The sequence below is a fragment of the Doryrhamphus excisus genome, chromosome 4 (assembly GCF_030265055.1).
Source record: "Doryrhamphus excisus isolate RoL2022-K1 chromosome 4, RoL_Dexc_1.0, whole genome shotgun sequence".
NCBI classification, from domain to species: Eukaryota; Metazoa; Chordata; class Actinopteri; order Syngnathiformes; family Syngnathidae; genus Doryrhamphus; species Doryrhamphus excisus.
In genome coordinates this window covers 8,662,767-8,686,945 of record NC_080469.1, presented here as the reverse complement: position 1 = coordinate 8,686,945, position 24,179 = coordinate 8,662,767, and the positions used below count along the sequence as shown (strand labels likewise).

The following is a 24,179-nucleotide window of genomic DNA, read 5'->3' as shown; positions in this document are numbered from 1 at the left end:
CACAGCTCTGTCAAAATGAAACTCCATTTACCTTAAACTAGGTGATGTCTGCGAGCACAATCCCTCATTGCTCACAATAACACAGTTTAATGTGTGATTCAAATCTTCTACTACTATTCAAGAGACTAGTGTTAGTGTTTTTATTTTACAATACATTTATTATCACGGCCTGTGTACCTGTAGGTATCAAAATGAAACTCTACAATCAAAACCTAACAAGACCTTGTAAAAATGTCATTCTAGCAACAAAATGAGACCAATGTACCACTTTGAACTTGCAAACCAACAGCCATTACTGATGTGTTTCACAAAAAACAGGAGATTAGGGTTCAAATCTATGCTTAGCCATCTCTGTTTGGAATTTTCATGTTCTCCCCGTGTGTGCGTGGGTTTTCTCCGGGTACTCCGGCTTCCTCCCACATTCCAAGAGCATGCAAGGTTAATTGCTGACTCCAAAATGTTCATAGTTATGAACATATGTATAGGGTCTGAGGTTTTGCAAATCTAAGGTTTGGACAAAAACCTATATTTAATATGGAGAAGACAAAACCCAGAAAACTATGAGTTATTAAAATGTCACACATGGACATGACCTCAAAGATTGAAAAAGATGTCACTGTTGAACAGTCGATTTATTGTGCGTCTTTACAAACATAACACATACTGTACAGTAATGAGAAAATGGACATATAAAAACACAATTACTTATCTAACATGATTATCAGTACAAAATGAGATCAGCTTTCTTAATTTAAACAAACAGATCACCTAAATAATACAAACAATCCACATCATTCAAATATATAAATATATATATATATATATATTTTTTTTTTTTTTTTTTTTTTTTAAGTGCAATTAGCTTATGTGCATATCACGGTTTGTCAGAAGTTCTGCTCTGGTCATCCTCTGGCTTCTTTCACCTGGGTGGCCCAGCCCCCAATGGCCACCTCATGCTCTTCCTGCACAGGGGACACGTGCCAAACTGTTTAAAGACCCTGCCAGCGCAAGTGCGACACAAGCAGCGGTGGCCACAATGCAGAGAGACGTTGACCTCCTGGCTCATACACACCACACAGGTCATCTGTTCTCCCCCATCTGTCATCAGGAGACAAGCGCCATGAAAAAAAAACATTGCAGTTGGTGACACAATGAAGGGACTCTTCCTACCTGTGGTCACTTCCAGGTTGAGACAGGGAATTGAGTCATCAGAAATCAAAGAGTCGGTGTCAGACATGGGTGAGGTGAGACTCTTACAGGACCTCTTGGTGTAGAATCGCGCCTTTTTCTTTGAACCTGGAGCAAAAAGGAAGTGGTTTCATTTCAGCACTCATTCAAACAATTCCATACAAGCTGCGTGACCATTATCACACCTACCCAGAAGGACAATGGCGCACGTCTGTCCATAAATGTCAATCATGGCCCACAGAGGGCGGCTGAGGTCGACTCCTCTTAATAACTCATGCCGACGGCCACTGTGGTTTGAAAAATACACCCTGCCAGAATGAGACACCCAGAACTCCAGTTCTGAACCCGCTTGACAGTAGGTCTCATGCACGGGGGCAGCCCAGTGCCCTGGGGTGTCAGTGAGGATAGGCACAGCCATGCAAGGCAGGGGCTGAGATCTGTCTTCCGGCGGCACATTGGTGAAGCCCAGCCGCATGGCTCCATGCCAGTTAGCAACGTCTTCCGCAACCCATAGGCGAATCCGCTCCTGGACCCTCACGGGGCGGCTGCTGAACACCAGGCCGTTCTTGAAGGTGCTGTTGGACCTTTTTGCATGTCGGCACCCTTGACTCAGGTGGACCATGTCTCCCAGGGCTTGCTCGTGGAAGGTCAGACGACCAAGGCAAAGAAAACTGCATTTGTGCGACCTCTCTGGCTTAACAACTGCAAGGTAAAAATTGTTCAAAATTAGAATCTTGAAAAAAGTGTTTTTATGTGTGTGTGTTTACATATCTTATTGGTGATGGCAATCACGTGCTGGCAACTTGTCATAAAGGTAAAGGTATTTCGCTACAGCAGGTGCTGAATGAAAACAAAACTAAGAATGCTTTCACTTTGACTCGTGAGGTTTGGATTTTGGACTGTTGACAAGTGTTAATTTATATCCTCTCCTGCTATATATAGTACATTTTATTGCACAGGCCAGAAATACATACATATGTACATATACACATACACACACATGCATGCGTGGGTTTTCTCCGGGTTATTCCAAAAATCCGACCAGACCAGACATGCTGGGATAGGCTCTAGCATACCTGCAACCCTAGTGAGGATAAGCGGCATTGAAAATAGATGGATGCATACGCATATATGTCTCTGTACATCACAGAGGGAGACGCCATCATTCACTATATTTCACCACAGTAATGCTACTCATGAAGCGCAATAACTGAAAACTGAAAAAACCCAAATAAAAATACACATCAATAAAAACATCAATACATCGAGCAGTCTCCCAACCTTTTTTTTGTCTTGTGTACCCCCAAAGCCTTTTTGTCATACCATGAGTACCCCCTTAATCATACATGTTGATAATTGTTCAAAAGCGGAATGTAACACAACTGTTATGTTGTCACTGACATAGAGGAGATATACCCACTGATGTGGCCAGTGAGATTTTCCAATTGTTAGACAGAAAAAGGTCAATTATTAACCTATACAAAAATTTCCCTTCTACCATAACTATTTCTAACAAATATTGCTATTTACATATCTATACTATGGCAGTATAATTAACGGAAAGTGAAGTTTACAGTGAAAACTCACCTGTGTCCTGGCTGTGTTCCACCATCTGCATGATGAAGTCTGAGGATGAAGAAGACAGGTTCACCTCTCAAGTGTTTTCTGTAAAATGAAGGTAGGACAAGTGTATTTATAAACACACCAGTGCATTCGGTCTCACACTCAAACATCCCCTACATCACATGGCTGTAAAGGGGAGGGGCCCAGGGAGGTGGCCAACTCTTCTGGAAATTTACTTCATGAAAAAGAGGATGTGTATGGACATGATCCATACACAAGGATACATACAGGATGTGTATGTACATTGATGCGTAAAAACACTGATGCTGTACCATTTTCTATGAAATATCATTTTGATCATTCGCAGCATACAGTAGATTCATAGAAGAGAGCAGTACTTGGAGTAAACGTGGAGTAATCTGAGCCGACTTGACACACATGTTGCAGTAAGAAGGCTGGTGAAAGTGAAAGTGTTTGACTGGTTCCTACCCTATGGCTGGAACCGCCCTGTTATTCCTGATTGGACCACAGCTTTGAGGGTAGTAGGAAGACGCCATACAAGGAAATCAATGACATCATCACCGGAGCTGGAAAGTTACAACTTTGCTGTGTTCAATTGTCACATGACTTTTTTCCGGGAATCCTCACTGAATTCCAGATGAATCCCAGAAGTCTAGGTTACGTTTAAGTAAAAGGAATATATTCAATGAAGTTTTTCAGTTCTACCATATAAAAGTAGATAGAATATATGCACAGAAGTATTTGGACACCTGGATATTACACATACACAAATCAGAAAAAAGTACTGTATAGAGTTACTTTTTTACTTCCTATACCCAGTGTTGGGCAAATTACTTATTAGTCAAAATTTATTAATAATAAATAATAATAATAATAAACTAATTAATAAAACGTATTAGTCAAAAAAGTAACTTAGCAATAGAATTACTCCATAAATGCAATCACAGTTGTCACTTTTGGATGGCTAAATTGGCCTAAAATTGAACAAAAATTTATTAAAATGGCATTCAGAAGACATACTCAAAGATGCTGTGAATGATATGTAGTATTGTAATATTCTATATTGGTGTTAGCAATGTTACTGTATTATTCGGTGACACACAAACACCAGACTTGATTGCCCGAACAACAGCTTTTCATTACAGATTTGAATCATCTTGAAACACAGAACATTCATTCATTCCTTCATTCATTCATTTTCTACCGCTTAACACTTAACACTCCACGTGTTAAGGTCAGAATCCAGTTTTAAAAAAAGAGTATTTCCATACATTCTGTAGAAAGAAGCAGAAATAACAAAACCAAAAACAAAGAAAAAATAATTAAAAAGGATATTTTATATATGCAAATGCTCACAACACCATAGACATTATGCATTCTACTTACTAAATGAAACTATTTCTGCACATTAAATGTTCAATATGTTTCTTACATTCTTTGATAAATAAAACGCTGTGTGAGTCACTTCCATCCGGTCGGTATCACGTTTCTTTAAAGCAATGCTATCTCTCACTGATACACTTAACACTTCAATGCTCATAAATGTTTATGGCAGAATTAAACCTGAATCCTGTGTGTCTTCTGTGTATTTCCCAGCTGGCACACCACCACGTATTGGTACGCATTTACAGCAGCTCCTCCCAGACTCATGCCCCAACCCTCCTCCACACACAAACCCGAGGCTCTTTGGTGGAGATAACAATGACTTAATAGAACAACGAGATAATGTTTTATATGGTGTATCATATAATGCTATAATGTAAAGCACATTTCCAGAGAGGCAAAGGAAGGCTCAGATGCACCCCCCTCCCCCCACCGCCACAATGGGTTAAACCCGGCAGGCCATCAAGAAAAATCAACTTCTTCCTTTTTCACCTGTTCAAAATATCATTAATCTGCAGCCATCCAATAACCATCCTGGCTCTCTCCAACGAGCCAATGACAAGGCCTGTTGGCCGTGACCAATCCCAGGCTGCATTCTAATATGTCCTGTCTTTATCAATGTGCTCCTCCAGATGTCTTCCGTATGATGTGTGAGGAGAGCTGCATCAGTGGGAGGGAGTGTCACATATGGACCAGACTCACTATGGCTACCAAAAGGTGAGGGACAAGAGTGAAGACTTGATCTCATCTGCCAGCTTTTGGACCCCACATCAGAACATAATACCTGAAGGGTGCAACACCCCAGACCCAAACATCGACAAAAGAGAAGTAGCTCCCAGTGGGTCCTTCAAGGAGGTCCTAACTGGATCTGACAGGACTATCTGAGACCTCACAGGGAGCATACATCCCATGGATCCAAACATCCAAGGTTCTTTCCTGTTCAACAATCAGTTTCCCACTGAGCTGAAGGCACCAGTATGCCAATACTCAGTACCAAACTCTTTCTACAAGCTCAACGCGGGCCTTAGCAGCCAGCTGCCTGCAGGGACCCCTCATGGCATCAGTGATATTCTGAGTCGCTCCATGGTGGGGATGGGCGCCACGGGCACCGCTACCACCCTATTGCCTGGTTACTCCACCGTTGGGGGGTTCGGCCCTCCTGTCTCTAGCACATCCATGTACTACAACCGAGAGTACAGCTCCACCCTGAACGGGTTCACCAAGTCTGGTGCCGAGTGCCCAATGAAGGGTCGTACTGTAAGCTGCTGGGCCGATAGCGGCTGCGACTGGAGAGGAGGCAAGCAGCAGTGCGCCAACAGTGAGTCCCAACTTCTGTATATGTTTTTTTTGTTTTTTTAATCAGAGTAAGTCATAACCACTGGAAACTTAGAGAGATATGGTTCAATGCATTCATGTGCTCTGTGACTACTGTATTTGGTACACCTAAAAGCTACATCAAATGTTCAGTTTTGCTAGAAACTTTGATAGACTTTGTTTCATTTGAAATATTTTTATTCTTGCATTGAAACATATTTCATGTACTGTAAAGTGACTTCATTTTTTGACACGAGAACAGTTCTTCACCACTGCTACCAGCATAATAAACATATATTTGTTACATGTACTGTATACCTCTCCAATGAAACTAAATGCACAATATTGTGAGACAGGATATCTCTATAATTCACAATTATTAGACCACCCTTGTTTCTTCACTTTATTTGTTCACTTTTATGCCTGATACAACCAGAGGTACATTTGTTTGGATAGATATAATTATGGTGGCATAAATAGCTCATAAGAGTTTAATTTAAGAGATGATATCAAGCAACTTCCTTATCTTGATCATAACCAAAATCACTTATATTCTTATAGGAATAACTATAACATTGTACTTCCAAAAACTTGAACCCTATTTTGTATCTGTATTGCGTTCCCTGTCGCTTTGACATCTCTCCTTTGCATGTCTGGTCCGGTTCTATCTGCGATCCGCGATGTAAATATAGACATAAATATAAACGTAAATATATCTATCAGAATGTAAATATCGTTAACCCTCTTGGATAGGAATATGTATTAAAAATCCAATTAAAAATTAAATAAAACTATACTATATAGACATATTATATTAGAAAAGCAAATTATTAAATTAAAGGATATTGATGTAGAGGTGCATATCAATCTGCTGATTAACACCAGTTTACAATATTTATATGTAGTATAGAGGTACTGCATTTAGAGTTTTTATTGGCTGTAAATTATAATCATGCCAATTCAGGGAAGAAATCTGTGAAATATTACAGTTCAGTCTGTTTTGTGCATCTATATATACTTTCAGTTTTTGAAGTGAACTAGTGAAATTACATGATATTGTCATTTATTGGGATGCACCTGTAATTCAGTGCAAAGTAGGCATCGTGTTTATTGACTGTGGAGCGATCACGATGAAACTAAGCAGTTTCTGAGCATCATACGTATATGTTTTGTAATGTAATATAATAATGTAATTGAACTTCGATTGTACTTTATCCCTCCATAAGGCAGTAATATGAGTGATGGAGACATTTTATTTTATTTCAGCTGGTCCACTCGGGGACATGTCAGGTCGGAAAAAACACACTCGACCGACCTTCAGTGGACATCAGATATTTGCTCTGGAGAAGACCTTTGAGCAGACCAAGTACTTAGCCGGGCCGGAACGAGCCAGACTGGCTTATTCTTTGGGCATGACTGAGTCTCAAGTCAAGGTAAACTTACCTAACTTAGTAAATTTAAGCTTTTTTATTTAAAAAAAATATATGTTTGGTAACACTTAATGATTAATTAGTTTGTTGGCACATTGAAGTGATTTCCAACTTTGCTTGGTTGACAGTATGTTCGATTCCCTGCTTGGGGATCTCTGTGTGGGTTTTGCACATTCTCCCCATGCATGTGTGGGTTTTCTCCGGGTATTCCGGTTTCCTCACACATTCTAAAAACATGCTAGGTTAATTGGCGACTCCAAATTGTCCTTAGGTATGAATGTGAGTGTGAATGGTAGGCTCCAGCATATCTGCAACCCTCTCAAGGATAAGCGGTATAGAAAATGAATTCATGAATAATTTAGCCGCTGAAACATTGGTTCAATTAATGGTAGCTGCTTACTCGGCCTGACAATTTACAGTAAGACACCAGTTCTAAATGGCAGGTCTTGCCAAATACTGAACCTCCGTGTGTTTGTTTGTTAATGTAGGTTTGGTTCCAAAACCGGCGCACCAAGTGGAGGAAGAAGAGCGCCTCTGAGCCGAGCTCCACACAAACCCAAGCGGGGCCAGGCGGGGAGATCTCAGACAATGAAGTGGAGGATGAAGAGTACAACAAGCCTCTGGACCCAGACTCAGATGACGACAAGATCCGGTTGCTACTGCGCAAACACCGCAGAGCTTTCTCAGTCCTGCGCCTCGGGCCTCACCACATCTGACACATGCTCATATTCATGCTGTTCAGCTGACATGCATGCAAGTCTTGAATGAATGCAAGCTCATAGGAGGACACGTGCAGAATGACAACAAAAAAAATGCAACCATAAAGCTCAGACGTGTGTTTATCAGATATTATGCATTAAGTATTTCCATATGTGAAGACGAATATGATACAATAAAAATATTTAAATAATTTTCTGCTTGTTTGCTCTATATTAGCAAAACAGGAAGTGTCCACCCAAGTGTGGCCTGTATATAAAAAAACAACAATAAAGTAACAGATTGAGTCGCTTATTATTTGTCATGGTTGTTTTGTGTTTTGTGACCACAAGAGCTGTATTAGAAATTATACTTTTGTTCTAAAATGCACACAAAAAATGAAATATATACTGTACATCAAAAATGTAAAACATTTGAAATTCCATAAAACAATTGCATATGAAATTGGTATATAATACACACACATTCATATACATATTGTATATATATGTATATATATTGGAAAATAATAAAATACACTATTTACAAATGAGTGAATAAAAGACTACAGGTGCATATCAATCTAATCTGGGTTGTGGTTGTTATGTGACATAACAAAATCCACAAAATCAATATTATAGTCCTTTTTGTACATTAGAACCGCACTCCTGAGAGGTGTTTTTAATATTTTAGTTCCCTTATTTACAGTAGCTCTGTACATTCCCGATACATTCTGATGATGCAATGCAGCCAAAATAATCAACACATTGTTAAATTAATAAACAGTATCTCTGCCCAGGTTAATCAAAATGAGTACTATGTTTTCTCATAAGTGGGTAGAGGTATACTTAATATTGTGGGTTTTTTCCCCATTTTCCTCACGTTTAAATTGGAGTTATTTAGAGTTATTTTGGTCATTTTTTCAAATGATATCCCAAAAGAATGAATATAAATCATGTAATGTGGATGCCAGATGATGAAGTGAACCATCGAATGTGCAGGGGTCAAATCATGTGTGTTTTTACTCAGGTTGGGTATATATTTTATAGGTACAGCATATCGAGGAATTTGAAGAAATCAATTCCACCAGACCACCGCCTTGACCAAATAGTCTCTGTGACGACACATAGCTCATAGACTGTTGGAGTGACTGCCGGACTCAGTGTCACATGATGTTTACTGCTTTCCAGCAGCCTTTTTTCATGTATTGGGTCCATCACGGAAAACATTCAGTCACATGCACATACATAAAAGTCAGACGGCAGAACTCAAAATATATTGAAAACATGAAATATACAGTATATTATACTTGAACTACAAACAAAGAAAACATTCCATTAGTGAATACTGTATGACGTATGAGCAAAGATATGTTGAATCATCCACACGTGAGGTGCAGGATGGGATGTGTTTGGCAGTGACATAAGGAAGGGAGGAAGGAAGACGTAAACAGTGACTAAAGTTGTGCTCCAATTCAGGGCCGCATTTCAAAACCTGCAATTGCACTCAAAATTATTCCACCCCTATTGTATTGATATTTAGTTGCAACGACTACAAAGTAGTTTGCGATGGAGCAAACTATTTTTTTTTTAATCATATAAAAAAATATTTTTCTTTAGCATGAGCTGAATATTCCAAATGAGTTGTTATTTTATTCATTTTGCTTGGTTATTTTAGTTTGTTTTTATGTGCTAGGGGGCAAAAAACGGCCCCCGGGCTTTTTTCAAGTAATATCCCTCTGATGGTTACCAAAAAAAATAATATTGCTTTCATTTGATTTCAGTTCTTTCATTTTGGTTACATTTCATTGCAGTAATCAAAAGAGTACCTTTTTACACATAGTCCTTCTCAAACAGTTTGCATTGCACACATATTGCTAACATGTACATAAGGGGTAAATATGTGATGGAAACAGGATGCACCCGAGCTCATTTTTAATATGTTTGCAAATATTTCATAAAACAATGTTGTAATTACGGGTTGTCTGTGTAGAATTTTAAGGAGAAAATGCACTTTTCCAGTGCATTACATCTGTAGTATCCAAAAATGACTAGAAGGCAGAAAGCCTGTAAGAGCATAAGAGATTTAACTAGCATATATATATATATATATATATATATATATATATATATATATATATATATATATATATATATTGCAAATGTTGCAATGGTAAAATGTAAATATATATATATATATATATATATATATATATATATATATATATATATATATATATATATATATATATATATATATATATATATATATATATATATATATATATATATATATATATATATATATATTGCAAATGTTGCAATGGTAAAATGTAAATATATATATATATATATATATATATATATATATATATATATATATATATATATATATATATATATATATATATATATATATATATATATATATATATATATATATATATATATATATATATATATATATATATATATATATATATATATATATATATATTTACATTTTACCATTGCAACATTTGCAAAGTTCTAGTTGCTTTAAACGTGCTTGGTTGTTACCAGGCTGTGTTTTCTACACAATAGTCAGGGTCATGAATCATTTTAAAAAGCTAAAAAAGAAAAAGGCAAATATTTGTTTTAAATACAGTATATTTAATACAATATCTCAGTCTTTTACCATTCTGTGTGTCATTTCCAGCCAGAACATCAATGAATACTTAATATTTTATCTGTAGTTATAATGATGTCATAAATATCACATTAAAATAAATTCTATAAAAACTATTAACCAAACAGTTTTATAACAGCAGATTAGACAAAAAAAATCTAAATGAATTTTCAAAGTGTCTGACCTCCAAGCCGACCTTGCTTGTGGTAAAGTACGTCATCCAGAATTCAAGCAACGTTAAAATGTTGGTGGATGCCATGGTGCAAGTCATGGTGCATGGATTTCTTAAGCTGTGGCAGTGTTGGAGAAAGGATATAACTGTGGTGCATTGAAGGAGCGCTGAACAAAGTGTGAAATCGTAATGCGTGATTATTAACAATAACACAAAGGCATAAATAAACATGTATAAACTGTTTTCTGAGACAAAAGGACAAATTGCTTTTGTCAACAAGCAGCAGGTGCTGCTGTAGGCTCCTTCCCTTCCCCATGTAAAAGCACACAGAAAAAACAAAAAAAATTTTTCACTCACTTTTTGTCTCCCACATTACTTCTCATGCCCCAATTAAATGTTAATGTCATTATGACCACCCCCCATCAGTAAAGAAAACATTATGGTAAAAGATCTTTTAAATGACTGCAGACAGTATAAAATGCCAAACAAATTGACATCCACAAAAACGGTTAGTAAAACACTTTCTGGTGGCTCATTAAATGAGTTCTCAACATATTGTTATAAAGTTGCCTGTCTATAATAAAATGTATTTAGAGTTCAAGTGGATACCTTGGTGTCCATTTGGGCAAAAGAGTCTTGATATGCTGTAATTGATCGTGCAGCAAAAATAAAAAAAAGACTGGACTTTTGTTTGTCTGTAATGATGAAAAGGTTTTAAGTTGGGGTTTTGCATCAGATGATCTGAGTTTGAATCAACTTCTACTTTGAGGTGACAGTTCTTTCTTTTTCGACTGATGCTGCACCAATTCAGGACGTTCCGGTTGTTCCTGCACTGGATGAGCAGACATGCCCAGACAAAAGACAAAAGAGTGTTTAAAAAGGCAAAATCAATTACAATTACACAATGTCATTTGACTTTTGGCAGTTCATAATGGAAAAGACTTGAAGCCAAACATACACCTGGTTTAACCTCTTTATGAATGCTGTAATTGTCCTAACGAGTGAAGCCCTCTTTAAATAGTAGCTCATCCTGAATAGAGTTAATTTAAATGGCAGCAAAACAAAACCATGGCCATAAAAAATGCCAATAACCTGTCGGCTACGAGGTATTTCTCCCGAGTTGGCAATCCAGATGGAAAAGTGTGCCAGTCTAGTAATGCCCTGTGATGTGGATCCAGGGTGACAGTGGAGAGGATGTAAAAGACATAGATCAGTGGAAGGTACTGATGGCACGTGGACACAAAAGAGAGCTGCTGTCCCGCTGGTACTTCATCTTAGTTCATATGGCGACACTGCTGGGCCCGTCTAGCTATAATGTCTCTCTGGGGATCAGAACGAGATTGCTGCTTTCACACTGAGCACACCTCCCCTCGCCTCCCCTCCCCTCCACACACACACCCACCCACAACCAGTACAATATGGATACACACTCACTGGTTTATCACTGAGAAGATCCCAAGTCAATGTTCATTTGTCTTCAATGCAAAGAACAAGAAAACAGGCTGTGGGAAAAAAAAAGATGATGACATGATGTCAAGTCAATGCCATGACAGCATCCATGTTACATCAAGTGTTACCTTATGATCTCCCATACAAACGTTAGGACCCACTGTGTCGTATATTACACTCCTCTCTCCATCAGCCCCCTGGGAGGAGAATATACTGAAACGGTCATTTGGTTTTGTTATTTCAAATTTAGTTTTGTATAGAGTTTAGTCAAAATTGTAGCTCCTAATTACCGTAAATTCCAGACGATTGATATAAGTGGATTTCCCTGGTTCAATGGCACCACGGTAAACTTGTGCATGTCAAGTTTTCATGTTTAAATATTCAGGGTGTTACGAGATCTTGCAACATTAAAACATGACATCTTTTGTTCCGAAAAAAACTGCTGTGGTGATAGCACATAGCTGCTGTCACATGGTAAAAAAAAGCGCTGGTGCTGCGCATTCTCCCCAAACTTGACCTGATTAGACAGTTAAATTGACATAGAAGAGGAAACAGCAGGAGGGCTTCCAACTTACACTGTGGATCAATTGTTGCGCAGTGTGTGACATTAGAATGCGATCACACCATGCAGGACAGCGAGTGTTCATGTACTGGGTTGGTTTAGTGTATTCTTCACTGTAGGGGTAGCTGAGAGTGAGAATGAGGGAGAACGGCATTAAACACTTAAGTCTGTTTAAATAAGAATATAAGCAGCAGTGAGCTACAAATGTCACCTTGGTGGAAACTGGATTTCCTCTTCTCTAACGACATCGTGAAAAGCTGTGACTTCTTTGTCGTATTTAAGTAGCTGGAATGGAGACGGCTTTATTATACAGCATCACTCGGCAAAACTGTGTTGACCACAAACTATTTGACATGTGATAACATGTCAGATTTTGCCAAGTTAAAAGGTCTGAGCTCACCGCTTTGCCATTGTCTTCTCTGAACACAGCCTGGTGCAGGTAGGCAAAGAGCTTGTCCTCGATCAGTAGAAGCACCTGCCAATCAAAGAGAAGCACAACAAGAATGAATCCTCAGTGAATGGAGAAACATTTCTGTTTTAACTACCTGGTGGTCATCTTCACAGATTATTTTCTGCACTTCATTCGTGCTGTCCTTCTTTATGGTCTGGATGTCCGCCGAGGTAGAAAGATGCTGCTCACATGCACACACAGGGATTTTGGTCATATAGGGGAATAAAGCAGACACAAAACCAACATTATTGTTTGAATTTACCTGAACCAGACTCAGCGTGTCCAAACGGAAGTTAAAATCTCCAAACAAGAAGAAAGGCATTGAAGTGTAGCAGTTGTCTGATATACTGGAAAAAAAAGATACGGTCGAAATTCACTGAGCTATTATTATAAGTTCATTTTTTTTAAGGGAAAATGCACCTTTTGGCAGAACATCACTTAAGACTTCGGCATATCATGCAAGACCTCAACAATCACAATTTCCTAAAAACAGTGGTTAACTTCTTTTTACACTGTAGTAAGTATCAACTGTCGAGGGTTTTCAGGGTTACCATCAAATAAGTTGAAATTCTCCAGTAACAAATTCTCCAGTAACACCCCCCCCCCCCCGCCCATTAAGGACATAGCAAACACCCGTATCAAGAGCCCGTCGGATCTACTCTGACTCCACACACCCCCAGCATGGACTGTTTTCTCGCCTGGCATCGGGGAGAAGGCTCTGCAGCATCCGCTGTAGAACAACCAGGTTTAGAGACAGCTACTTCCCCCTGGCCATCAGGCTACTCAATGCCAAATAAGCCCCTCTACCTGCCCACATGCAAAACTTTTAATTATTATTATTTATTCTAAATTATTTAAATTATTTGTACAAATTACTGTTTACGCTGTACATTGTTCATATTTGATGTAATTAATTTATCCTCCACATTATTATTTATTATAACACAGGAGCCAGGCAACGACATTTCATTGGCAATTTCACTGCTGTGTTATTGTGCAATGACAATAAAGAAAGTCTATGTCTATATGTCTATGTAACATTTGGGTGCAGATCTAGCAATCCACTGCACACATTTTCAAATCAAGTATTTTGTAATGTACACTTTGACATTCAATGCATGATAAAAAGTTGAAGGAGATTGAATTTTTGCCTCATGTAACAAATGTTACAAATCTTACCAGGTGGTGGAAAAGACGACAAATGATGTGCCCAACCCCAGTAGGATACAATAATCGCTTGGTACGTATTCATCATCTCCTTTTTTTGTTTGTTTGTGCTTTTATTTGCAATGCAGACCTGTTGATGACGTATTGCAGTGCATTTTTGCGGTTGGCAGAGTAAATGGACGGACTGGAGTTGCAGGCAATGAGGTTGGAGGCATCATGAAACAGGTGGACGTTGACCAGGTCCAACCCTCTGGGAAGACATAACGCAAAAACACACTCGTCAGTGGCTATTGTTCAGGCAATTTTCATGAAAACCACAGCAATGCACTAGCGCGCTGGCTTGCTAAACATTTTATGTGCATCCAACAAATATTAAGTTAATAAACTATAATATACTGCATCATTCAAAAAGGTGTTTCTAAGATGGTGCCCCTCCCGGGTAGCTAAAACAGAGTGCTACAATGCAACTGTATCAACATTATAATGAGTATAAATGTGCCAGGTCTGATTATCTTAGATTCGTGTGATGTATGTACCGGTTGTGGATGATCCAGCGGGTCCTCATGAAGCCCTTCCTGGACCACTTGAACTGCAACGTGGATAAATTAGAGCGAGTCACTAAACAGCAGTTAAACTGATAATTATTGATTGATTCCCATAATTTGTCTCATCTCCCTGTCACAGGCGGCAGGCCGCCTCTCCATCCCCAGCAGACTCATTTGTCCAAGCATCTCCCTTTAGTCCAAACATTACCATCCCACACACGACCCCAAACACTCACATCAGGCCAGAAATTCTTTGGGAATTTTTCTTTTTCCACAGTGTTGACCCCATCCAGAGAGCCCACGTACTTGTTCAGTCCCGACACTGCTTTAAAATCCTTAACTGTGAGGGGGAAAAGAGGAAGAGGGAGGGACAGGCGGATGTCATGTAAAAGAGTGAGAAAACATGCAAAGAGTAATCAATAAACTGGTGTTAACCTCATCAGTGCGGCATACATGATGAGGGAGATCCATAAAAGGGCCATTAGACTGTGTTTGGTGAGTGACTATCACTTTTGGGCCAAACAGCCAATGGCAGCTCCATGATGTTTATGGTTCTTCCATAAGCTTTTTAGAGGAGCTTTTTCACGCCTAACGTGACTGGACTATGCAGGGGGGGAAATGACTTGGTGTTTGCAAATGTGTGGCCAAAGGGGCGGAGTGGAAGAGACTGGGCTGTATCTATCAGATATCAGGATCGCAAACAAAATCATTTTCAAAATTCATTGTGCTACCGTGCAGAAGGGAAGTCGCCAAAGCAAACATAATTAAGCTTGTTTTACCACTGAAGTCATACTGGCGGATGTTCTTCAATGTCTTGTGGATGAAATACATGCTGCCCAATGCCTGTATGCAAAAACAAAGAGTAAATTCCCAGAACCTGAAATTACAAATATTCAATAGATATGTCTCCTTTTTTAGTAATTTAGGGATGGGGAATTGTCCTAAGCCTATTCAAGACAAATGGGATAATCACCAATAACTACATTTCCACATGTTAGAGCAGGGGTGGGCAAACTACGGCCTGGTGGCCACATGCGGCCCACTAAGCTTTTGAATCCGGCCCGCTAGTTGCTTTTTCTTCTTTTTATTTATATGTATTTCAACTTTTAACATACAAACTGGCAACATGACGTGCAAGTCGGATGTCTTATTTAATGAAACAAAAACAACAAAACTGTGAAATTAAATGACATAGTTTGATGTGGTCTGATGTTTGAAGTGCTCCTGCAAAAAGGCACATGAGAACATACAGCTGATAGTATAACACTTTTACAGATAAAATTAGGCAAATAATTATAAGCATAAAAAAGTGTGTATGTGTTTTAAATATATGTTTTGGCCCCCCAACATATTTGCCCACCCCTGTGTTAGAGCATTCTATAATTACAAATAATAATAAGACTATTTTATAAAAGTGAAAACACATCATTCATTTTACAACATAAAATGAACACTCAAAATAAGCTCAAAATAACGTTTTCAGTAATAATTCATGGGACAATTATCGTCCAGCAAAATTTCTTATCCTGATGCATAATCTTGGTTATTTATCAGGACAAGAGAATTACATAGAAAGAGTATGATGGTATGATGAAGTACGTTTTAATAAAAAAAAACATATTGTTAAATTAACACCTGTGTGACGGTGTGAAAGCTTATTACATTTACTAAGGTAGCTAACTTTTGAATTGGTTTTGATGCTGTCTGGGCATTAGTTCCCAATGAAGTGTCCTAATGAAGTAATTTAGAGCTGATCAAGTGCACATGTGCATCTCAAATCATTATTAAACTTGAGAAAAAAGACTTTTCATCATTCAACAATTTATCAATGACTGGCCTTCAATATGTTTTTCCATCAGCACAAACTACAAAAGCATTGACCCACAAACAAAGTGCAAAAAGTTAACTGAACGTGGTGACAAAAACACCAGAAATCATCCCAACCTGACAGCCAAGCTGATGAACCGAGATGCTTGTTTCGCCATCATGTGAGCTGAACTGTGTGGCTCTCAATGAATGATACTGTAACATTGTTTGTTACTCTGCCAAATACACATATAACTTACTATGAACCCCCTCAACAAACATCCCCTCCTCCTCCTCCTTTGTACACACACTTCAGCACCCAATCACCTTTAACATGGTCTGACAATTTTTAATGCACTAACTGCTTGCTCCACTGATCTGATTAATCATGTCCCGCGAGATCAATAAAAACAGAAGATTAAAACTATTTAAAAGGTATTAAGCAGTAGGACTGCTGGCTGCCAACACTGCTGCAGGGACTGGCAGCAAAGAAAAATCAACCATTGCTCAGGGGGCTCAGGGCGTGACGGACCACTGTTCAAGACCCCTCCGTTCAACCACCCCCAACACCGCTGGCCTCAGTATGAGAGATGTCTCCCTGAAGACATCATTTCTCTTCACTGCCAAAGTCCTCCTCATTTAACAAAATAGAGGTGTCTCTGTGCTTTGCTTCAGTGAGCAGCAATTAGGGACCAACTTGTCCAAACTAGCATGGGCACAAATCAGGGTTATTAATAACGAAACTGCTTCTTACAACTACGACAAAAGTTGCATAACATACATTGCGGTCCATAATTACACCAGAGTTTTTATGCACCAATTTGTTGCACAACCTGGGGAAAATCCAATCCAAATATGGCTTAGTTGACTTTAAACAGTGCAGGAAAACACATTGCTCCACATACTCCGGCCAACACCCATCTTCATCAATCAGGTGTATGCAGTTTAATAAAAAAAATATTGACTTACAAGTCATTTTTTATCAAAACACCATTTGTACTGAAAATGCATGCAAGTCTGTCCCATTTACTTTTGCAGGAGTACCCCTCACCCCCACCCCAAACTCTCTCTCTTGGTTGTGTAACTGATGATCTGCAGCCAAGGGAAAACAAATTGAAAATCAATGCAGGTGGCACCGACGAAATGAGAATGAGGCACACAACATGGACATGTGGGGGTGCATGATCCCTCCCGGGGCAAAGAGTGGAGGGTGCTAACAATGGAGTGTATTGGGAAACTTATCCCAGCTGCCTGGCTGCACCCCAGAATCACACACTTTATTTATTGTTCAGAAATGGGCTGGAATCAATAGTTTTAATCTAGACTTAAATGTATTGACTTGGTCATGTCACCCGCACACCTGGCCATTGACTTTCTCCTTTTGACTTCTCGTGCCTCAAGCGTACAAGGGCAGCCAATGACCTATGCTGTCGGATGACAGGGCCAGGCGCTCACCTGGGAGGAGCATGGGTTAATAGTTTATGAAAGAAACAGCCACTTTCCTCCAGTCCAAGTGTGTGTGTGTGTGTGCGCACAACTCACAATCAAGAGTATTTGTGCAATAAACAAGTAAAGTTGGGAGCCAACTGCTTTCATAATAAGTTAGGAGGCTTAGTGCAGTGGTTTCCAAAGTTTTCACAGTCACATGCGCCTTCAGACATCTGACTGAAAATCATGTATCCCTACCCCTGCACATCTAAAAAACAAAAAACACACAATGAAACATAATATTGAATATATATTATGATTATAAGATCATGTTTCATTTTCATTTCAACTGCATGCATTGGCTAATAATTTAGAGTAGAGGGTATTTTGAAGGGTAAGATATCTCCTGGCAGTTTTGTCTTCTATTTGGTGAATTTATTTGAGTATTGAGTATTAAAGTGTCGGCAAACTATGGTACAATGTGGTGAAATGTGATCTTTATGCTCTTTTGCTGTGCTTTGGTCTGCGACAACATTGAAATAATCACTAAAATGCAACCAATATTACACATAAACGTAATAATTGTATATAATTATGAAAGCAAATGCACATATTGTTGAAAAATCAATTACAATGATTATAACTGGGGATGTCCAATAATATCGGCCCAGTATTGGTCAATATCAGTATCGGAATTGTTCCCTATAAAGAAAGCTGATAAACATTATCCTATATATGTGGGCCCCCATATTTTCTAGCATGCAAATGAGGACTTCATCGAACCGCCTTTCAAGCGCGTAAACAATTGCGCTAACTCACTTACATTCCATTCATCCATTTCTATGTCGCTTATCCTGACTTTTAGGAATGTTAAAATTCCCGGAAGTAAACGACGGTAAAATCTAACACTGTGTGTGCACACTCGATTAGGAGAGTATGTGGGGACATCCGTGAAAATTCAGCTTTTTCATATGATATCGGGGGTATTTTCATTGCTATACATGTTTATTGGGTAGATTAAATCTTTCTCGTCTTGGACCATTTCTACTCATACGAGTCCCGGCACATTCAGGTTACGCACCAAGTTGCTAAACTGGTGGTTCAACTGTCAAAAAAAAAACTGCTGGCCTTTTGTCTCTATGGAAGGATGGCAGTGACAAGCACTTTCCAGCTCACACATGACCCACCCCCTTCAGGGTGAAGAGAGTGCTGCAGCGCCTCCCATATGACATTTCTATGCATTTCATAACCTGATTAGCATGAATAATGTCACACTTACACAAACACAACACATTACACAAAGTCATGTATAATAAATGTTTCTGCAAAATTACATTATTAATGACATGATGACAAACTGCCTCATGTTGCCCTGATCACTCATTGAGTGGATTTAGATGTTAGGTAGGGCTTGTGCACTAAAGAGATGATCACGACAGGCTCATGATAGGGTTCCTGCTTTTTTTTTTTATCAGGTAATGTGCAAATTCAGTGATTTTTCCATAAGAAAATATTTTAAATTATAATTTTTATGATAATATTGTAAATCATACAGAAAATAAATGTTAACACAGTTTAACAGACAAGTATTAATTTCATGTTATCTTTGTTCTTTTTTTTTATCATGACAGGTTCCCCAACTGCACATCACTGCGGGTTTGCGTGCATGGTGGGACCGGGGGGTGGGGGGTTTGCCCTCTAAATGGCTCCTTATACAAGGAGATTATGATTTTAAAAACCTTTTCTGTGCTTCTTAGAAAGCAAGAATATAAAATAAGTCTTTTTTTTTGTTAAAATTGCAATATTGTGGATATCTATAAAAGGTCCTCGTTCAAATTAATATTGCTCAGCCTTGGCAGAGGCCTCAAATAGTCTTTGTGCAGTTACAATTACAATATACAACAGATGTATTGTTAAATATGTTAAATATTTTAATTCATGAATCAAAAGTGAATTAAATACATTAATTAAAGGCTTAACTTCAACACGTAAATAAACGTCTCAATACATTTCTGATTTTCAATGTAGTGTACAACCTACTCTACTACCGGCTCCTTACCACCCAAGTGCTGCCACTTCCTTGTGCTAAACGTGGCTGTGGCTCCATCTAGTGGCAAAACTAGAACCTACATGCATTTTACAGTTTCAACTGTGCAGGGTTGTGTGCCTTCTCACCGTGAAGCTCTCTTCTGCTTGGAACTGGTTGTCCACATAGATACAACGCCTGTCGAAGTCTTTCAGTTCTTGACTGGTCTCTATACTCCTGGAAACAACGGAGCAACAATTAGCATGATTATGTGTGGTTGTGCTAATAAAAAAAATTTTGGCAGTGTGGGTGAAAACGTTCCAAAGAACTGTTTTGAAGTGTTAGTTAGCAAACTTATTGAGCTTGTAATTAGTTATTTGCACTTGTCTGATAATGGCAATCCTTTGAGTAAAAGACAACAAGGCCTTTTTGGGGAGAATCTGTGATGAAAACATACACAACTTCTGAAATAAAACACCAGAATGATTATTTATAGCACATTTTCCCTACCAAAAGAATTTTTCTGCATGCCCCATGTTGACCATGTACTCTTTCCCTCCCACCTCCTGAAAGTGCAGGGCGATGAACTGCGGCTGGTATCTGCAGATGGTCTGTCATAGAGAGAGCAAATCAAAGCAGAGAAGTATGGTATTACATTGTAAGTCAGGACCCTCACATTTGTTTGTCCAGGACAGCAAGGGTAATTTTCCACAAGGGGGGTCAGGTGGAAATTTTTGGTTGGTTAGTTTGCCCACTCGGTCATGTGTTCATTTCTTATCAGTGGTCAGCACAGTATCGGTTTTCCAGACTACATGAAATACTCATGTACAGTATGTGTCACATGAAATGAGGCAACAAGGTGATCCCAAACATACCTTGTATAGCTCCTGAAGCCATTCGTTTTGAATTTCACCCACCTATAAAAAGACAAACACGATACAACAAAATTAAACTTGATGTCATGCAAACTTAGTGCCTAGTTAGTCAGAATTTAGAGCACAATTACAACTTTTACTGCAGTCACATTACTGTTCAATTCAGGCAACACAAACCAGTCACAGCATTCCGTCGATCTTAAACAATACTTCAGCTGTATAAAAAAATTAAGCCTTTAGTGCTAAGTTTTGATAACACGTCAGTTTGTGTAGAAATGCACCGCATCCTACTGAGAACCGTTTCTGATATTTGTCCCTCTCATTTAGTTAAATATGTTACCAGAAATGTTAAGATATTTTAATGCAATGTAATTCCGCAAAGGCAGTTTATGTTATACAGCTCTCGTATTATATTTATAACATTGTGCAGTGAGCTAATGCTCATTGCACTGCACCACACTACCTCATTGGATTGCATGATGATGAGAATCATCACCAGGAGAGGTTGACAGACAAAAGAATAACATAAGGCCATAAATCATTGTGCACTTGAGATTTAACAAACAATGCCACCAACAAACCGCACTAATTTCTTGAATGCTGCATGAATGTGTCGGGGTGTTTGTTTGGTTAATGGAGGGGAGGCTATTTTACTAGAAAACCCCAAATCACACAGTGGAGATAATCATCTGTTTTCATATCACAATGGGATCTAACATGTTTCCACTGGAGCCAGATTTGGCACCCGGAAACATGGTTCTGAGCCAAATTTCCATGAGTGAAGAAGCACTTGACCTCGCTCAGAATTTTTGTGAGTTCGACTATAACTTAAAAACAAAAACTGAAGATGATGATCTGACATTCTGTCCCTACATTGCAAGTTACTAATAAAAAGCTCAACCAAAAGCCTTAATTTAATTGGTATGGTTTTAAGTGCTGAATATTGGAATGTTGGTGTGTAACAAAGAAATTATGAGTCAATTTTCAGCGCCAAGGGGATAGTGCATTTTGGGGGCACTGATAATTTATATGGGAAAGATACTCTGACACATTTGATGCATGATACATGAACAGCTTTGGGAGAGATACAAGCTTTTGCAAGTGAGCGAGCTGAGTTGCTCAACTATAAGACTTAGGCCAAATGATCCTAAGAGTTTTCAGAAAGTAATTTCTTTTTCATGAAGCAAGCCAAAACAACAGGGAAAAAAACATTAAATGAATAAATGCAACAACAGGAAAACTAAAGGAACCAATACCCCTTTATTACAGTATATGCACTGTATTGACCAAAAAATGAACCCATTAAAATGATTTGACCCAAAGGAAATGAAAATAAGATGGCATTATGTGAAGTCGTTTCCTCCATTGTAGTCATCCCACTATTCTGGAATGGCATTCAACAAGAGTTTGGAGTCCATGCATCCTTATCAGCATTTATGAGGTCAGAGGTCACCGGTGTTGTACCTGAGGGATGTCTTGCTCACTAACAAAATGTCTGCTCTAGTTCATCCCAGTGGTGTTTACTGCGATTGAGGTAAGGGTTGTCTAGTTCCAAAACTAGCACCAAACTCAGTCAAGCATGCATTTGTGACCTTGCTTGTGACCTACCAGTAACAGAAAAGGGCCTTCATTAAACTGAAGTGTTGTACAACATTACTCAGTAAGATGAGGAATTAATAAACATGCATGGCTATGAGGCCTGGTATAACCCATAATGATAAATTAATGAAGAAAAGCAACCCAATACATTTATCCATTTAGTGTAGTCATTACGGTTTTGAGTTTAAGTATAATTCGATTAATTTCCAAATAGGAAAAGTTGTATTTGCTAAACATCCTCGACCGGGGTAATGTTTTGTAACTAGTAGATAAGAAATTATTAATTCGGGAAGTTATGACGTACATATGCCGAGGTCACGTGACTTGTCCGACTTGCATGTGCTACAGCCAGGTAACATCCTTCCTACATTATACTCCTCCTGTTTTCAGGGGTAAATAATATAAGTAACACAAATAATCATCCTGTAAAGTGCGTGTGGGTATTTAAACCACTATTGCAATTAACATTCGTGCGCGTGACAAATTTAAACGATTTAAAACCGTGAGTTATCCCCGAAATGGCGCCCATTCGAAGTAAGTAGCCTGTATTTCGAAGTTAGCGTGTCTATTAAAACCCACAATTTATGTCCTATATGCTTTAGTTCTACACCAACTAGCGCCAGGTTACTTACGTTGTCGAAGAGTGACCCGACGTTGGCGGTGATAAGAAGCACATTGGTTTGTGTCTCCATGGTCCAGTTACTACAAAACACACACTTGAAAATCTCCTCCGCGATCAGGCCGTTGAGCGACTTCCTCGGCAGCTTAGAAAGGCTTATTGTGAGAACCACGGTTGTTAGCTCTTAAAATAAACCATCATCACAGTAAAGATCCTGTGCGGCTTCAGGTCCAACTTGTCTGCTGATGGCGGGCAGTTGTATCAGCTCGTAATATGCAGCAAGGGTACCCAGGGCCATCATCGAGTGGAGAAGCAGCAAATCACACACTATTCTTCTTGTGTAAATATTAAAGTCTTCCCAAGTAATCTTACTAACAGCTTTGGTAGACTTATACTGGCCAGCTTGTTCCTAACAGCTATAGGAAGCAGTACCAAGTGTTAATGACCGTCGGTGCTCCGCCCATTATGTGCTATGAATGAAGTCTTCAAGGCGTCTTCGCATCACATAAGCGAAGAGAATGGTCGTCATTAGATTACACATTCTAAAGACTTATTTTACGACCAGACAAGAGTGTACAGAAGCAAACATACTTGATTCTGTAAATAACATTAGTAACCTCGACATGCTTTCGAAAAGAAAACACTTGAACGCACCATTTACAATTTACCACAAACTCGCCACAGAACTAAAACAGGAAGTAGCAATTTTATTTTACTAAAAGGCTTTGAATGGAGCGTTATGTAGCAAATATATACTCTTGTCCCTAATTGAAAAAAAAATACGAAACTAAAGCACTAGTAATACGTGCCTGATTCCTTACACTGCAGCACTAACGGATGAACTGCAATTAAGTGAAACGCAACGGCAGCAGTGTTGTTTTTCAATGACTGTCAGCAAGTTTAACAATTTCCTGCGAAGTGACCCAAGCTTTAAGTCAAGACCGTAAAACTAAAGTAACAAGCCTTAGTATTCAGATCAGCTGGCTGTGGACTTAAGGGCTGTGCAACTCTTGACTTCCATAGATTCCAGCTCCTGCAAGCACAACATTGTTTCCATCGCGTTGCACAACCACAGACTTAATTCACTACCGTTGGGGTCATGTGAATTTACCTATGTTAGTCATTTAGTCCTTAGCAAATACGTCTGGAGGGGCACCAAATTTTGGATAGGACTCCTGCAAAGGAATCAGCAATACAGGCAAATTAAGTTAAATGCAT

At 38.8% G+C, this 24,179-nt stretch overlaps 3 protein-coding genes across 6 annotated transcripts; 1 reads left to right on the top strand and 2 right to left on the bottom strand.

Moving 5' to 3' along the window:
- Window positions 1-674: 674 nt before the first annotated feature.
- Window positions 675-3,166, bottom strand: LOC131128331 (E3 ubiquitin-protein ligase NEURL3). The gene is made up of 5 exons (XM_058071071.1): window positions 3,084-3,166; window positions 2,776-2,853; window positions 1,378-1,890; window positions 1,171-1,296; window positions 675-1,098 (listed from the first exon to the last, which is right to left on the bottom strand). The coding sequence occupies exons 2-5, from the start codon at window positions 2,804-2,806 to the stop codon at window positions 920-922; spliced, it is 849 nt and encodes a 282-aa protein (XP_057927054.1). The 5' UTR covers window positions 2,807-2,853; window positions 3,084-3,166; the 3' UTR covers window positions 675-919.
- A 1,898-nt stretch (window positions 3,167-5,064) lies between these two features.
- nkx6.3 (NK6 homeobox 3) lies at window positions 5,065-7,894 on the top strand. The gene is made up of 3 exons (XM_058070952.1): window positions 5,065-5,473; window positions 6,736-6,902; window positions 7,388-7,894. The coding sequence occupies exons 1-3, from the start codon at window positions 5,065-5,067 to the stop codon at window positions 7,613-7,615; spliced, it is 804 nt and encodes a 267-aa protein (XP_057926935.1). The 3' UTR covers window positions 7,616-7,894.
- A 2,238-nt stretch (window positions 7,895-10,132) lies between these two features.
- Window positions 10,133-23,715, bottom strand: inpp5l (inositol polyphosphate-5-phosphatase L). 4 transcript variants are annotated; one of them, XM_058070401.1, is made up of 16 exons: window positions 22,975-23,712; window positions 20,744-20,785; window positions 20,379-20,479; window positions 20,018-20,105; window positions 15,388-15,451; window positions 14,845-14,948; window positions 14,600-14,652; window positions 14,194-14,313; window positions 13,159-13,243; window positions 12,991-13,077; window positions 12,846-12,920; window positions 12,657-12,730; window positions 12,459-12,570; window positions 12,012-12,080; window positions 11,869-11,936; window positions 10,133-11,261 (listed from the first exon to the last, which is right to left on the bottom strand). In XM_058070401.1, exons 1-15 carry the CDS (start codon window positions 23,032-23,034, stop codon window positions 11,895-11,897), a joined length of 1,176 nt encoding a protein of 391 aa, XP_057926384.1. In that variant the 5' UTR covers window positions 23,035-23,712; the 3' UTR covers window positions 10,133-11,261; window positions 11,869-11,894. The 4 variants fall into 4 exon arrangements, with proteins under 4 accessions (XP_057926384.1, XP_057926383.1, XP_057926386.1 ...); XM_058070400.1 differs by having other exon boundaries at window positions 10,133-11,266; window positions 22,975-23,709; XM_058070402.1 differs by lacking the exon at window positions 10,133-11,261 and adding an exon at window positions 11,274-11,756.
- Window positions 23,716-24,179: the final 464 nt, after the last annotated feature.